At 43.5% G+C, this 17,698-nt stretch overlaps 1 protein-coding gene across 21 annotated transcripts in view; it reads left to right on the plus strand.

Annotated features, from left to right (window-relative positions):
* The window catches only part of LRRFIP2 (LRR binding FLII interacting protein 2), a 105,708-nt gene that overhangs the window by 23,702 nt on the left and 64,308 nt on the right, over positions 1 to 17,698 (plus strand). For 10 of the 21 annotated variants that reach the window (XM_061586792.1, XM_061586796.1, XM_061586798.1 and 7 more), the window contains exons 3-6: positions 4,493 to 4,579; positions 8,613 to 8,663; positions 11,284 to 11,337; positions 11,425 to 11,469. In XM_061586792.1, the coding sequence (XP_061442776.1) occupies positions 4,493 to 4,579; positions 8,613 to 8,663; positions 11,284 to 11,337; positions 11,425 to 11,469 (237 nt within the window). The remainder of the gene's footprint in view (positions 1 to 4,492; positions 4,580 to 8,612; positions 8,664 to 11,283; positions 11,338 to 11,424; positions 11,470 to 17,698) is intronic. The other 11 variants (XM_061586807.1, XM_061586809.1, XM_061586790.1 and 8 more) reach the window with 2 other exon arrangements.

Genomic DNA, 17,698 nt, shown 5'->3' on the forward strand with positions numbered 1-17,698 from the left:
TACAGCTGTAGTGCAGGGAGCTCGTGCGCTACAGCTGATCACTGTCAGCTGGAGTGTGGCGGCTGGAATACAGTAGGGCCTCACTTTCTGGCGGTTTTCACTTTTTGGCGGGGGCCTGGAACGTAACCTGCCGTATGAGTGGGGCCCTACTGTACAGCAAATCCAGTGATTACAAAACAGATGACTTCCACTTTCTAACAGTTCATAGAACCACTTTTTGCTTAGTAGATATTATACAGCCATGAGGATGTGGATGGATTTTTCACATTCCACAATGTTAAATTGAAAATACCTCCATGCCATTCTGATGCTTCCCATAAGCTCATTTCAGAAAAAAATCTTACAAAACTGAACTCAGAAACGTCTGCTTAACAACCCTCTAAATTTTAGTGGAAACCCTGAAAAAGAATGATACTGATCACGGTGTTTTGCTTTTGGAAATGAAAGGGGCTCTCTACTCAGTGCCCACACATCCAATATCCTCCTCATCCCTTCCTCCCCTCCTCCTCCCCTCCCTGCTCCTCCCCCCCTCCCTGCTCCTCCCCCATGTCACTTTCACATATCCTAAGCATGATTGCACAGGAGTAAATCCCGCTGAACTCATAAAGCATCCAAATGCTCAAACCTGCCCTCCCTCCAATGCCTTCCCTCTTACCCCTTCCCTCCCCCTTCCTTCACTCCTCCCTTCCCCATCCCCTTCCAATCCCCTCCTTCCCCCCCTCCCCCATGGTCAGTTTTTCCTCTCATAAGCATGATTGTTTGGGAGTAAATCCCATTGAACTCAATAAGCATGCAAATGATCAAAACTGCCCTCCTCCCTTCCATCACCTCCCTTTTGCCCCCTCCCCTTCTCCTTTCTCCTCCCCCTCCTTCCACTCCCCTCTTCCCCTTACTCCTTCCCTCTACTCTCCCCTCCCCCTCCTCCTCCCCCATGGTCAGTTTTACGTATCCTAGTGTTGAGCCCCAATTCCCCCAGGAGGAGCAGGGAGAGGAGTAGGTTGAGCCCCAGCTTCCCCAGATAGATCAGGGAGAGGAGCCAGAGGTGGATGAGGTTTTCGAGGGCATTGAGAGAGGGGGTGAAGTCGACAGCCTGCCAGTTCCCACGGACAGTCCTCCCGACAACGCAGAGCTCACTCCACCTACAAGCGCCCCAACAGAGCCATGCACACCAAGTCCACCCCCCAGGACTCCCCGCCTGGCACTTCAAACGCTGCCCCACCAGCGGGTTCCCCCCCCCGAAGTCAAGCCAGCACCTAGCAAGCCTGCCCTGTCAGATGAGCAGGGGAGGCTCTCCCCCCCCTCACCCCATGCGAAACACAGCGAGAAGTAGGTCGGTCAGAAGGTGGAACTTCGAAGGAGTCAGAGATTACAGGCGAAGACATTTCCTATTTAAGGCGGTGCTGAGTCAACTTACTCCACGTGCTGCAGAGCATGCTTAGGTAGTCTAGTTAGGGACAGTAGTGAGACAGCATAGAGAGGTCTATGAAGTGCACTGCTTTTGATATAACTGTTACTCTAATAAAACAAGAATTAATTCCAGTCTCATCTCCATCTCGTCTCTCGGACTCTGGGCAGGACACCTAGCCATGATTGTGTGGGAGTAAATCCCACTGAATTTAATAAGCTTGCAAATGATCAGACCTGCCTTTCCCCTCCATTCCCTCTCCTCTCCGTTCCTTTCCTCCTCCTGTCTTCCTCTCCTTCCCTGTTCCTTATTCCCTCTCACCTGCCCACTCCAGACCTCTCTCCCAATGATCCGTTTCACCTATCCTAAGCATGATCGCAGGGAAGTAAATCCCACTGAACTCAATAAGCATGCAAATGATCAATCCATTCTCAGCAGACTTGCGCAGGATCCCATTTCTTACCTCCCGTATTTAAAAAGCAGAGAAATTCACTAATAGGCAAAAAAACCTTGTGGTTTAAGAACGTACCTATAGCCCACAGATATTTCTATCAAACTTTAAAAAGCAGGGAAATTGGGCAGCTACAGTGAATGCACCTGGGGAGCAGGAGACCTGACCTCCTCTCGGAGATATTGTACTGCCCTACAAACTTAGAATAGAATAGCAGAGTTGGAAGGGTCCTATAAGGCCACCAAGTCCAACCCCCTGCTCAATGCAGGAATCCAAATCAAAGCATTCCCAACAGATGGCTGTCCAGCTGCCTCTTGAATGCCTCCAGTGTCGGAGAGCCCACCACCTCTCTAGGTAATTGATTCCATTGTTGTATGGCTGTAACGGTTAGGAAACTTTTCCTGATGTTCAGTCGAAATCTGGCTTCTTGCAACTTGAGCCCATTATTCCATGTCCTGCACTCTGGGACGATCGAGAAGAGATCCCAGCCCCCTCTATGTGACAACCTTTCATGTACTTGAAGAATGCTATCATATCTCCCCTCAGTCTTCTCTTCTCCAGGCTAAACATGCCCAGTTCCTTCAGTCTCTCCTTATAGGGCTTTGTTTCCAGTCCCCTATCATCCTTGTTGCCCTCCTCTGAACCTGTTCCAGTTTGTCTGCATCCTTCTTCAATTGCGGAGACCAGAACTGGATGCAGTATTCAAGATGAGGCCTAACTAGTGCTGAATAGAGGGGAACTAATACTTCACGCAGTTTGGAAACTATACTTCTGTTAATTCAGCCTAATATAGCATATGCCTTTTTTGCAGCCACATCACACTGTTGGCGCATATTCAGCTTGTGATCAATGACAATTCCAAGATCCTTCTCACATGTCATATTGCTGAGCCAAGTATCCCCCACCTTATAACTGTGCATTTGGTTTCTTTTTCCTGAGTGTAGTACTTTGCATTTATCCCTGTTGAATTTCATTCTGTTGTTTTCAGCCCAATGCTCCAGCCTATCAAGGTCCCTTTGAATTTTGTTTCTGTCTTCCACGGTATTAGTTATGCCCCCCAATTTTGTATCATATGCAGATTTGATATGCATGCTCTGTACCTCCTCATCCAAGTTGTTAATAAAAATGTTGAAGAGCACTGGACCCAGGACCAAGCCCTGTGGTACCCCAATCATTACTTCTACCCAGTTTGAGAAGGAACCATTGATAAGAACTCTTTGAGTACGATTCTGGAGCCAACTGTGGATCCACTTGACAAAATGCAAACACAATTTAGGTTGGTCCACTTCCTGTGTAGCTCGGAAGAATTTGGGAATGTGCCTCTGCACATATGGTGAGTGGTGGCAACACCTGCAATCAGCCCAAATAACAGAAACAAGACATGTGCTGTGCTGGTCTTGTTTTAGCAGGGAAGATGCAACAATGTTAAAACAGCTGATATAGTTCAGATAGTCAGTTTAAACATGTTTGATTTACTTTGCAATTTTAGTGAAGTTTCCTATAGTAAATCATTTTCATTTGCTTCTGTTTCCGTGAATATGTGAAGTACAGCAACACTTTGCAACACCAAAAAAAAAGCTCCAAAAACAATTGTGGAATAACGGCACTGACTGTTCTGCATAATAGTTTCCAGAGGACATGAGGAGCATGTCAGTTTGCACAGGATAAAACAGTGGAAGGTGAAATATATTCTAGAAAATTCTAGGTGTGCTCTTTGCTTTTAATTGACCATGCTCACTTTTCCTTAAGTGGAGTAGTTTAACCATAGGCTTAAAACATGCATCTTGGGCAGGCCATGTTTGTTTTTTCCAACAGCTAGACTCATTGCTTAAGTAGCAACATATTGTAATCAGTCAGATTTTACATCAAACTGCAGTTTCAGATTCAACTGTTAATGCACCGAAAATAGAAATAGAACATAACCTTCAGTTTGAAACACAAAAGGCTGTCTTCACCATCTTAAGACATCGACCAATAAAAACGCCTTGAAATTAATAAAAATAAATGTGACACAGATCTCTAGGCTGAATAATGAGAGAAATATAATTTTCTAGATTAGATTCTCTGTAAAAACAGTAGTAATACAGAAAAGAAGCAAAGTAAGAACACCAACAAACATACAAAAATGTAATTCTCCATCTTTGGAAATGGCAGGTGTTGCCACCACTCACCATGTGCTCAAAGGCACATGTTCCCAAATTCTTCCAAGCTACACATGAAGTGGACTGGACTGTGAAGGACCAACCCAAATTGTGTTTCCATTTTGACCAATTTGTAGGGCAGTACAATATCTCAGAGAGGAGGTCAGGTCTCCTGCTCCCCTGGTGCATTCACTATAGCTTCCCAATTTCTCTGCTTTATAAAGTTTGATAGAAATATCTGTTGGCTATAGGTACGTTCTTAAACCGCAAGGTTTTTTGCCTATTAGTGAATATCTTACATTCATTGTTGGAAATTAGCTTCTTAAACTTTATTTGTGTTTTTAGCTCACCAAGTATAATATTTTGATAATGGTAGTTTGGATGATAATTTGCCACTGAAAATGCAGTCCATTCACTTCCAATAAAAGTGTTATTGAATCAAATTTGTCGCCTTGCAAGTGAATGTTTTTAAATGAATTTTCTTTCAACCTATAGGCAGAAGCACGGCTTGCAGCCAAACGTGCAGCCCGAGCAGAAGCAAGGGATATACGCATGAGAGAATTGGAAAGACAACAGAAGGAGGTATTGGAGCGATTACATGTAGAACAAAATTCTGGGCATCTTAACTTCGGAACAGTGTATTGGAGTTAAAAACATGTCCTTACTTTGGCATTGTTATATATTTTTGAGCTTCACTCTGAAAACTGGTGAGACTTTTTCAATTGGTGCAACATTATTCAAGCCTAGTTCAGCTTGGAAAATTAAGGTTGTGTTGCACTTATAATGGGAAATATAAGATATAGCATATGTGACAGACTAAATGGCCAATTAGCATAAAACCTGGTGTCTGAATACTACTTGGATTTGTACAAAAATTGCTTCCCATGGGCTAAGGCACTACTTCCTAACCTTTATGAGTACGGGACCCCCTTTGTGAGCTCAAAAATTTTTGTGACCCCCCCCCCCCGTTCTAATTGTATTTTTAGTCTCTGTTAATTGAAAAAATGGTGCATAGCAAAATCACATCTCCAAATATCCCTTTTCATTAAAAGCTCCCTGCAGACAGGGAGGTACTTTCTTTTCTTAATGCAAAGGTCCAATCAAATTGGTATACCCCTACTCCCCACAGTCTGAAGAGGTATAGTCCTGTCTCAACACTAGTGGTTACAGTGTTGGACTAAGCTGCAGGTTCAAATCCCCACCTGGCCATGAAGCTCACTGGGTGACCTTGGGCCATTCAGTCTCTCAGCCTGACCTATGTCACAGGTCTGTGTAAGAATAAAATGGAAAGGGGAAGGGAACTATGTGCATCAACCTGAGCAACTTGGATGAAAGGTGGGATATAAATGCAATAATAGTTAAATAAATACATTTCAGCTGCAGTATGTGGACACGAGCCTCAGCCAACCTGTTGAGCTTGAAATAAACAAATAATCAAGAAGCAGCAGTGTGGTAGTGGTAGGAATGCTACATTGTGACGATAAAGGGGTGGATTGATTAAGGAGGGGGGTTAGTGCTTTTAGGCCTTGGGATGATCATCACAACTGATGACTTGGTTAGTGTGCACTTGGGAAATGAGAGCGGAGCAGAAGACAGATCAGCGTGCACACACAGACACAAACACACCTTGCCTCTCCTGCAAGTATCTGCAAGTGTGCATGCATTCAGGCACATGGGAGGGGGGAAGCCCTCAACTGCCACAGTGTCTTGGAGAGAGAGGTTGGGGGGATGGAATGTATGTGGAAGAAAGGGGGGACACTGGCACACTTATTTGGAGCAAGGGGGAGGTGTAGTCCACAGTGGCAGTGGGGAGTAGGCAGCATCCAGGGAATGAGGTTTTATTTAAAAAAGTAAACAATTCATTTCTTTAATTGTTCGCCGCCGCCCTGCCCGGATTACTTTGTGCATTCCTGGGGTTCACGGCCCCCAAGTTGGGAATCACTGGGCTAAGGATATCAGCAACTATTGCATAGGAGTTGGAGAATTTGGTACATAAATTGGGCTCCTACTGGTAGGAAGAGTGGGATACAGTATTATCCCTTTTTGGCGCCCTGCTTTTCAGCGTTGTGTTAATATGGCACCAGCAGGGTGATCAGCTGGAGGGGGGGCTGGAGCTCCCCACACTCCAGCTGATCATGCCTGAGGAGGGAAAGATCAGCTGCAGCTTGCTACAGTTGATCTCTTCTGGCGCAATCAGCCCAAGCAGAGGAGGGGAAGATCAGCTGTAGAATGCTACAGCTGATCTTCTCCTTTTCAGGGGCGGTCAGACTCGATCGCGCCCGACGAGGGAAAGATCAGCTGTAGCTCGCTACAGCTGATCTTCTCCTCTTCCTGCGTGATCAGCTCAACCTGAGGAGGGGAAGATCAGCTGTAGAATGCTACAGCTGATCTTCTCCTCTTCGGGGGCGGTCAGACTTGCGCACTCCAGCTGATCGCAGCCGAGGAGGGGAAGATCAGCTGTAGCTCACTACAGCCGATCTCCTCTTCTGGCGCTATCAGCCTCCCACTTGAGCTGATCGCACCTGAGGAGGGGAAGATCTGATCTTCTCCTCCTCTAGTGCGATCAGCGGGTTAGGTTCCAGGCCCCCACACTACAGCTGATCCGCTTTTCAGCAGTTTTTACTTTCTGGCGGGGGTCTGGAACCTAACCTGCCATATGAGTGGGGCCCTACTGTATAAATTTAATATAAATAAATAAATAAATAAATTAGACTTGCAATAAGCAGATAAGTTTTCAAGTGATCATATTTCCAAAAAAATAGGATTTCTGTTCTCCATTAAAACTGAAAGCTGTGTGACTCTTCAGTTAGGTTATTGCATAATAACAGGAACAGCAAAATTTGGCTGCTTTGGATCCAGATTTACCTGTTGGCAGTGGAGGAGATTCCCTTGTAGGAATGACAATTCCCACTGGACTGACAGGCAGGGTCCAGAATCCTTTGCTGCTGTTTCCAGGGAGAGGAGTCATCCTGCCCTCCAGTTTCAACCCTGCCTGTGGTTGTGTACAGTAAGGTCCTTTATTCTTCTAAATTACCCTTAGATCTCTGCCATATTCCTTTTCGTGAGTTTGTTTTCCTCCTCCCTTTTTCCTTGGCATGTGTTTCTCTCTTTCAATGAGCTGCTCAGGCCATAGGGCTTTCTTGCCACTCTTCCCCTATCTGCACCATAACACTCTCCTGAGGGTTGGGGCCTGGGATGTGACACACAGTGGTGCTGCTGGTGTGTGGAATCAGCAAAAGTCAGCAGAGGCAGCACTTGATTTTTTGCCAATTCCCCCTCATGCAGCCCTTGCCATATCCCAAGCTTCACTGTATTGAATCAAGTTAGAGAGTTCAGTTTTAGGTTTCAAAGTCTTAACATTTGAGAATAAAATCTGTGGTACATTATAATTATCAGCCATGTAGTTTACCAATTTTAAGCTGGTAAATTTCCAAGTCCCGAGTTTGGAAGAAAGAAAGGAATGCAGCCATCAACTGCAATCTTGTTTTTGTTTCTTGCTAAGTTCTAAAAGCCATGATGTATTTGCATCGGCCTCAAATTGCTGTTAAATATTGATATACCTCTGAATTGTGCACAATATTTTGGCATATGCTATAGGAGTGAGCCTAGATCTCAAAATAAGCTGCAAAATGTATTCTTACTTAATGAAAGTGACTCTGAATAGTGAACAGTGTTGATTTCAGCTTAACTTTTGGTGAAATGGGGAACCCCCTGGACATATAACAAACAGCTTGAATAAATATTGTCACTAAACATCTTTAGACTACAGATTGAAAAACATAATGTAAAATGTGTTGAAAGGAAGCTTTTATTGCTAGAGATACTTGTCAGTAAATCTAATACGTGATTTACAGCCGTGTTTCTGTGTTCCAAATACTTTTAACTCCCCCTTTTGTATAATGGAAATTCAGAACGTGTGGTAATGACGCAAAGGAACATGCGAAGTCCTGATTTCAAAAAGTGTAGATAGCATTTCTTTATATAAATGATTACAATATTAAGATGTTGGTTACAAGCAATGAGTTTAAACAGTTTTGGTTGAAAATAGTGACCTTTCTACCATTACATGTAAATAAAGAATCTATACAAAAATAAAAGTTCATAAAAGTTAGGTCCTAACTATCAAGGGCAGATTAGGTAGTTCTAACAAAATTTATATACTGCTTGATTGTAAATAGAATCTCTGAGTGGTTTACAAATAAAATTAAAATTGTCAATAAAAGTTAAAAACGGGTAATTGAAAAAAATTAATATAATTAATTGACAGTTAAGGATAAAAACAGATTAAAGCATATGTTATGATGAAGACATATTAGTGTACATAGTTCAGTGAACCGAATTGTCATACGTAGTGTATTTGGTTATTTTGTCAATCATACTGCCTCTGGCATTTCCTGTTTTGCATTTAAATAGGTGTAATTTTTGAATAGTACTTAGTATAGCTGTAGAGGTGAAATGAAAAACTGCAACACAGTTTTTAAAGATTATTTTTTCATACAGTATTTGAATGTAGATACCTTTCTGTATTTTGTAGGCCAAATCTGTGTGAGCAACTATCCTTATTAAGAACTCTTTATTCTTGTGAAGAAATAAGACAATTTTTACCTTTCTGTAGCTTTCTCGGCGTTCTTATGATAGAAAATGGGGACATATCCAAAGGTGGATGGTAGGCCAAGATTGCCTGTTGTGTGGTGTTCTGCACTTGAAAAACTAATATGATTGGAGTGCTCCATTTACTAATATGTTGTATAAGAGTCTGAAAATTGAGTACCAAAATAACATTTGTTTGACTTAAAACTTCTTAAACATGTGAACAAATGAACACAAGGAAAACATACACATTAAAATGCATTAATACAGAGAAAAACAATATCTGTACTAAATTAAAGATGGAAGCCTAACTTTAAGACGTAAAAGTGATTCTGCATGATAAGCAGGTGTGTAACTCTCCCAACTGTTGGATTTAATAATACTTAACTTTGGCTAGGTTGTGTCCTTAGTTATTTTTATCATTCTAGTACTGAATAAATGGAGACCTAAGGGAAATAACTTTGTATTACACTGTGTGTCTTTTATGTGAATTAATTGAAGGGAATTGGCCTTTCTTCACTGGAGGATTCTTTGGACCTTCCCAATATTTAGCAATAAGTAGTTTCACATGTAACGTAAACGTAGAATGAAGGAATTTTTTTGGGGGGGGGAACAAACACATGTTCTCAATTCATGGAATACAAACTCCAGTTTCCTGGCTGTTATGGGCTAGATGGGTTTTGCAGACCAAAGGCGTCTTGTGCAAAAATATTCCCCATCCTCTGCACTCAATTTGCTGAAAGCTGGGGGACTCTCCTGAACAGCATAGACATATATCAGCTTTTCCCTCCTTACATATATCTTTTCTAACTCTGAATTGTAAATATACATCTTCAGTTTTTATTCATGTCAACTATAATCTGTTTCTGCTGTTAAAGTAGTACTCTTGGGAGGAGGAAGAAACCCCTCACCATTGCACTGTAAATACTCCAATTTTTAAACTATCTGTTAATTTATATTAATCTATGTGGACATACCAGGCCAAATATAATCCATTGTATGACATATCAATGGAATTGATGAAGGGTGGTACATAAACCCAACAAATAATATAACATATCAATGTAAATAATTATAGCAGGTCTTTAGTAAATCCCTTTTCCAACAATACATATTGTTTTCCAAACTGTACTACATTGCATTTTGAATTTCTTGGTATAAACTATTGTCTCCATACAGATGGCAGATACCTGTCAGTAATACTTGCTGCCCTTCAGTGGATAAAACTGCAAATGTGTAAACCATATAAACATGTTTTGCCATCCCTATATCCCAAAATAATGTGTTGTATGGATAGCTATTTTAGTGTTAATATAAGGGAGAAAGTCCTTATAAAGGCCAAGTGGGTTCAGATTCAGAAACTGCTACCATTATTTTGTAATAAGTTCATTGGGAGACACTAATTTCCTTGTCCTGTTGCAAGGAAAGCTGGTATGGATATGTATAACCATGCATGCTGATCAGATTTTTTCTGTAATTTTTTAATGTCTAATTTTCACTTTAACTAGCTAGAATTTCATTAACTAATCTGTTGGCAAAGCATGACTTACAGTGTCCGTTCTGTGGATATAGTGTTCTAGAAATCTGTTTTAGGAACATTATGCTATTTGTCCTTAAAAAGGCACCTGTAACAGTATTTATAGGGTTTTGAATTGAACAAAGTTGACGCTGTAATTGTGAATCATGCTACTACTGCAGTTGAATAACCATACAATCTTTATCTGTTTATACATATACAACATAGTAAATTAACTGAGAAGTAGTGTAGTGTCAATAGCTAACACTAATTAGGATTATGAAGATCTAGGTTCAAATTCTCCCTCAATTATGAAGCTTACCAAGTGACCTTAAGCTAGTTAGACCAGATTAAAATGTAACAAATAAACATATTATTGTAGAGCAAGCAGTCCTCTGTTGTTTCTTGAAGGGAAACACTGCAGCGCTTGCAGTGGCTTACTGTAGGGATGGGGAGCTCTCCAGATGTTGCTGGGCCATAGCCTCCTGTCATCCCTAACAATTGGCTTTGATAGTTGGGGCTGATGGTAGTTGGAATCCAGCAACATGTGGAGATCCATATGTTCCCAACCCCTGGTTAACTGCAGACCACCAAATGTGCAAAGTATATGTTCACCTTTTCTAGTTGCACAGGGAAATATTGCACACCGTTGCTACAGCTAATAGATTGATCTGTTTGATTAATTGGATGAAAACCTTTAACTGACTGAAAATGGGATTGACAATTGGACAGCAAACTGTTAACAAAAATAATACAAGTGCAGAGATAACAAACATAATCTTAAATGAGGTATTCTCCATTCTCTTATACACAAGGAGAATGCCTCTTCTAAGATGTCTGCTATGACACATGTGCATCATCTCTAAACAAAGTATGTTTTGCTTCATCTAAGCTCATGATTTTCTGAAATCTGGTAGCAGCCCTAATGAAAACTGTTTAGTTAGTGTAACTGAGTAATCTGAGATATATTTAGGTGGACTGATGATACTCTGAAAATCATGACAAACTCGCATGAGGTATACGTGAAAGGGGAATTGGAGTCCATCTGATGTGAACACTAGATTAGTACTTTCCACCATTTTTGAATATATATATTTAAAATATTAGCTGCTTTGTTTTTGAACTTCTGCTCTTTCTTTTCTTCTTCTTAAGTAACATCATCTGATTTTTCCTTTCTTAGGAAGATTCAGAGAAGGCTAGGGATTCATACCGGTCCAGCTGGCGGTCATATCGGGTTTGTACTAACCTATAAAGTCTGTTTTTCTTCCTCTTTGTTTTTTTAAAATATGGCCGTTCATTTTTTCTTTAATTTTGTCATTAGGGAGCTGATGACTTGGTGTCCACTCGAACCTCTGGTAGTCACAGGGTTAGTACTTAAATTTTGCCTTTATCAAGTTCATAAAGCATTCTTTTTATGCTCGTGCAGAGTGTCTCTCACTGATTTCTCATTTAAACCAAAATCTTAATTTTTATAGAATTGATGCGGAAAGTTTAAAAGCTTCAAAGATAACTGGTGGTATCCAACTAAGTCATAGTCAGAGCAGACCTATTTCAATAACAAATAAACTTAAGAGGGGAAAAATGAAACTCAACAGTTGTATTATTGGTATATTTGTATTTCTATTCAGATTGTGTTTGTCAGTGTGGACTTAATGGGTTGGATCCTGTGGTCCCTGGGGGTGGTGTTCCAGGAACCATAGGATAGTGTGAATTTCCAGCTCCATGGGTGGGGCAGGAGATCTGTCAAGAAGGTATCCTTCTTGCAGCCATTGATTCTCTGGCAGAGAGGGCAAAAACAAGGAGTTCTGGGCTATGTTGAAGGCAGATCATGGGAGGATGTCCCTCCTCTGCGTTTGGTACTCCAGTGGAAAGGGCAAAAAGGAGGTGTTACATGGGTGGGTAAGGGAGGATTTGGCTTATTCAAGGTGCCTCTGCTTTCCCCAACACACCACCAGAATGGGAAGGAAAACAGGATCAGTGGGAATGAAAATGGGGTGTGGGGGAAGCTGTGACGCCCTTCCCTGGTTCTCCCTGTCAGGTTCCCACCTGCTTGTGGCTACTGCCTTTCACTAGGCACCACCAGGGACACCACCAGTCCGGACCGTCCTTTATATGGTTTCTCACTCCGCTCTAGCACAGATCTCACTAGATCCCACTGCTAGGCACCACCACCAGTCACGTCCTATAACCAATACTCCCAGAGACTTTGCCTGAGTCTCTCTCTAGCTGGTTACTTTTGTGACTGCGTGCTTATGCTGTTCCCAACCCCCTTGTATCTTTATATATAAAGCATACAACTCTGGGTTGCTCTGGATACTTGACTTGTTACTATTTCTCCCTTCACCGCTGCCACCATTAGATACTGCTTCTGTTCAGCCTTGGTAATTACCTTGCCCTCCTTTCTGGTCTGTATATTCCCCAGCCAAGGATCAGGCCTTTGGTAAACCAAATAAGTATTTATTTACTAATAACAGGAAATTACAAGATTACTTTAGGAATGTTTCACAAGCGTGTGGTTTCATATATGGTCACTCTTTAGGTTTCTGTTCAAATATATCCTCTTTAAATATTAGCCAAATCCAATCCAAACTTCCCTCAGAACTCTGCCAACCAGCTCAACAACCTCTCTCTAACCGACTCTCTCTCCCACCTTCCAACCGACCCCCCTTCATCACTCACAAACCTCCATTTATACCTTCAGCCAGCCAGCCACTCAGCCAATCATCATCCAGCACACTTCAGCTTCTCACCCATGTACTTCCCCTTTCTCTCTCAGTCAGTTACTATACATCACCCAATAGACCCGCACTTACCATATTTACAGATGCTAACTCACAGGAACATCACAGAAGCCAGCTGAGGACTTCTTTTAAAAAGGAAAAATGTATTCCACTGCTGGTGTGAGCCTAGTCAGGCAGTCTTTCCACCTTAAATTCTCTTTCCTTTTGGATTGCTTTATTTAGTCACACTTAGAGAGCATCCGTTGAAATCAGTGGAACAAATTACTCATCACCAACTTAAGTCGTATTGATTTCAGAGGGAATACTCTAAACATGACCAAAGTCTGCATCTAACCAAAGGACGTATACTAATTCCTCTTCCTTCAGAATATCTTCTCGTTTCTAGGCTGCCAATAAAATAGTTATGCTGTTTTTTTCTTTATGAAAGAATGATTGAGAATAGGATTATAATTGCTACTTGGCTCACAAGCAAGCTATCCCATTCTTTATGCAAATGATATCAAATTAATCTTGTGCAATTAATGTATATCATATTAAGAAAATAAAGTAGAATACTGTAGAGATACAGCATTGCTTAATAATGTCCTCTACCTGTAAAGCAAGCTATGCTATGGCATAATAGTTCTGATCTTCCAACCACAGTTAAAAATGTTTTGTTCTGTGCGAGTGTTCCAATTCTCCTTTCTCTAGTTTGCTTTAACCATGGTGTAATGTCTGCATTGGTGCTAACCTGGGTTGCCATTGTAACAGGGTAGAAGCCATTCCACCAGTCTGCCCACCCTGTTCCCAGTTGCCGTACCAGCCAGTATGCTGTTGCAGTGTCAGAGCTGACTCCAGAGGAAGAGGGAAGCGGAAACAGCTGCACTTAATTGACTGGCATTTCAACCCACAGACCAGATAAGAGGAGTGCTGCAGTGCAGTAGGTCAATCTCAGCAAGGTCTACCTTGCTGTGTTTGACTTTGGGGCATTCTGTTAATGAACAGCCCCCCACTTTTGGAAGCATGCTGGCTGGTGTTGCCACTTGTCTCTTGAGTGTATTTGGTGCTAGGCCCTGGTTTAGGCCATCCTGCAGAAAGTCTAGGATAACAGTCATGTGACATTCTCTGTCTAGTAGCTGTTTGTGCCTATACCACCTGTTGAAGACCCTCCATGTGAAGTCATAAATTCTCTGTGTGGAAGCCTAGCGTGATGCTGATTACTCTCTTTGGTGGTCCTTCCTCCTTCAGTAACTGCTGGCCAATCTAGGTCCGAATAGAAGATAGGTTCCTGGGATAGGAGGCTTGGCCTTGAGGGAGGCACCAGGGAGGGCTGGAGCCAAGGTTCACTTGAACTGAGAACCATGGATGCCCTGACCAGTGAGGGGCCACCACCCCTACCTGGGTTTGAAGAGCATACACACTGTGTAGGAACCTGATCAGGAGGGGAAATGGTGGGAAGGTGGCCCTGAGACCAGGGAGATGAGAGTGCATCCATCTCTTAGGCTTTGGATCCCAGAATTAGGAAATGTACTTGTCCAGTTGAGGGTTTATGGAGGAACAGACTAGGTCCATGAGAGACCCCATCACTGGGAGATTTGCAGGAATACTTCCTTGTATAGAGCTCATTCACCCTGGTGAATCTGTTCCCAGTTAAGCCAGTTGGCCTAAGTGTCCACGGTCGCCTTCAGATGGATGGCTGAGATAGACACCAGGTGTTGCTCTGCCCATAGGAAAAGTAGGTTGGTCTCTTCCTGAAGGTGTCCTGACTTGGCATCCCCCTGGCAGTTCACTTGAGATCAGAGGTAGGAACTCCTGAGGTGCCAGGTGGATGGCTCTGAGTTCTAGCCAGTTGATGGATTGGTGTCATTGTGGTTCCTACCACTTCCGTCGGATGGTGCTTGACAGGTTGCTCCCCAAATGGAGAGGATGGTGTCTGTTGTAATGACCATTACTGAGCCAGTGGTGTCTCTATTGTAGGGAGTCCACAAATTCTCTGGTGATAGTAATGGGCCAGCTGAGTTGCTGGGCAGTCTGATCTTGGTATGGAAGGAGAAGTCATAGCAGCATCCAGGTGTGAGTCAATGGCTGCTTCATGGGCACCTGTAGCCGGGCTGGACCCATCAGAGGTGTTTTGGGAGCATTGTTCAGACAGCACTGTAGCTGGACTGTGGTTGGGCAACTCACTTTGGGGAGAGGAATATCTTGCTTTGCGCTGTGTCTATCACTACTGGGTGTTTGTTTATTTATTTAATTTAATTTATATACCGCCCTAAGCCAAAAAGGCTCTCTGGGCGGTGTACATAGAGGATAAACAAGAAAATATATGAATAGAACAAATATAAGAAAAGCAAAAAGCAAAACAAACAAAGAACAAAAACCAAACATCAGAATATACCAGTAATGAAATACTGTTTTAAAATACACTATAAAACAATTTTTTTTAAAATAGAATATTTAAAATTTTTAAAATGCCTGGGAGTAAAAAAAGGTTTTCACCTGGCGCCGAAAAGATAGCAGCGTTGGCGCCAGGTGTACCTCATCGGGGAGACTATTCCACAATTCGGGGGCCACCACCGAAAAGGCCCTGGATCTAGTCACCGCCCTCCGAGCTTCTCGATGTGATGGCACTCGGAGGAGGGCCTTAGATGTCGAGCGCAGTGTACGGGTAGTTTCGTATTGGGAGAGGCGTTCCACCAGGTATTGCGGTCCCATGCCGTGTAGGGCTTTATAGGTCAAAACCAGCACATTTGAATTTAGCCCGGAAACAAATAGGCAGCCAGTGCAGACGGGCCAGAACAGGTGTTATATGAGCGGACCGTCTGGTCCGCGTCAATAGTCTGGCCGCTGCATTCTGGACTAACTGTAGTTTCCGAACTATCTTCAAGGGCAGCCCAACGTAGAGCGCATTGCAGTAGTCCAACCTAGAAGTTACTAGAGCGTGAACAACTGAGGCGAGGTCATCACTGTTCAGATAGGGACGTAGCTGGGCTACCAATCGAAGATGGTAGAAAGCGTTCCGTGCCACCGAGGCCACCTGGGCCTCGAGAGACAAGGAAGGATCGAAAAGAACTCCCAAGCTACGAACCTGTTCCTTCAAGGGGAGTGTAACCCCATCAAGAACAGGATGAACATCCTCCATCTGGGCAGTGAAGGCACTCACCAGCAGCGTCTCGGTCTTGTCTGGATTGAGCTTCAGTTTATTAGCCCCCATCCAGTCCATTATCGTGGTCGGGCAACGGTTTAGTACGTTAACAGCCTCACCTGAAGAGGATGAAAAGGAGAAATAGAGCTGCGTGTCATCAGCATACTGATGACAACGCACCCCAAAACTCCTGATGACCGTACCCAGCGGCTGCATGTAGATGTTGAAAAGCATGGGGGACAGTACTGATCCCTGCGGGACTCCACAACAGAGAGTCCAGGGTGTCGAGCAGTGTTCCCCAAGCACTACCTTCTGGTGACGACCCATCAAGTAGGAGCGGAGCCACTGCCAAGCAGTACCCCCGACTCCCAACTCCATGAGTCTCCCCAGAAGGATACCATGGTCGATGGTATCAAAAGCAGCTGAGAGATCAAGGAGAATCAACAGAGTCACACTCCCCCTGTCCCTCTCCCGACAGAGGTCATCATACAGGGCGACCAAGGCTGCTTCGGTGCCAAAACCGAGCCTAAAACCGGATTGAAATGGATCAAGATAATCAGTGTCATCCAAGAGCCCCTGGAGCTGGCCGGCAACCACCCGTTCCAGGACCTTGCCCAAGAACGGAACATTCGCCACAGGTCTATAGTTGTTCAGGTTATCTGGGTCCAAGGAGGGTTTCTTCAGGAGTGGTCTCACCACCGCTTCTTTTAGGCAGTCAAGGACCACTCCCTCTCTTAAAGAGGCATTTATTACCTCCTTGGCCCAGTCGGCGGTTCCGGACCTGCTAGCTTTCACCAGCCAAGAGGGGCAAGGATCCAGAACAGACGTGGTTGCCCGCACCAGTCCAAGGATCTTGTCAACATCCTCGAGCTGCACCGACTGGAACTCATCCAATAAATGGGGACAAGACCGTGCTCTGGATGCTTCATTAGGACCAACTGCTATAATATTGGAGTCTAAGTCCCGACGAATGCAAGCGATCTTATCTTGAAAATGCCTGGCAAATTCATCACAGCGGGCTACAGAAGAATCTATTATGTCCCGAGGGCCAGGTTGCAGGTGTTGGCTGAGAACCGGCTGGATCTTGGCCTTGTTGATGATGAATCTGTGGTCTTCCAGGCACCAGATGGTGGTTCCCACATTGTAGGACTCCCCGGGTGGATAATGAGTGTTTGAATAAGTCACCTAGTTAGAGGCATACGTGTACTTCCTTGGTGTGCAGGTGGAGCATGTGGGTACACCACCATGACATCTATGGAAGTGAGGAAGACCCCTGCTGAATTGCTTCTGCAATGGACCTTAGGGTCCCCATCTTGAATTTTGTGGCTCGAATGAAGTCGTTCAGGAACTTTAAAACCAAGAGGATGCAAAAAATTGCCATTGTGTTTGGGCACCATAAAGAACACAGAGAAGACGCAAAAAGATTGTTGGTGATCTGGTACAGCTGTATAGTGCCTAATTCAATTAGGTGAGAAATGGCGTTCAAAGTTCTCTGAAGTTTTTCTTGGTTGTGTGATGGAGGCACTGCCCGCCACTTGTCCCGTGGCATGATGATGAATTCTAGGGAGTAGCCCCTATTTATGGTATTCACTATTCATTTGTCTGATGAGAAGTCTTTCCTGGTGCTGGCAAAGAGCTGGAGCCTGCTCCCACCTGGGGTCCTCTGGCATCATGCTTGAGGTTGTTTAGTATTAGGCTTGTTGTGCTTGCTGAAACTGCTGCTGGTGAGGTTG

This window comes from Rhineura floridana, chromosome 10 (assembly GCF_030035675.1).
Source record: "Rhineura floridana isolate rRhiFlo1 chromosome 10, rRhiFlo1.hap2, whole genome shotgun sequence".
NCBI classification, from domain to species: domain Eukaryota; kingdom Metazoa; phylum Chordata; class Lepidosauria; order Squamata; family Rhineuridae; genus Rhineura; species Rhineura floridana.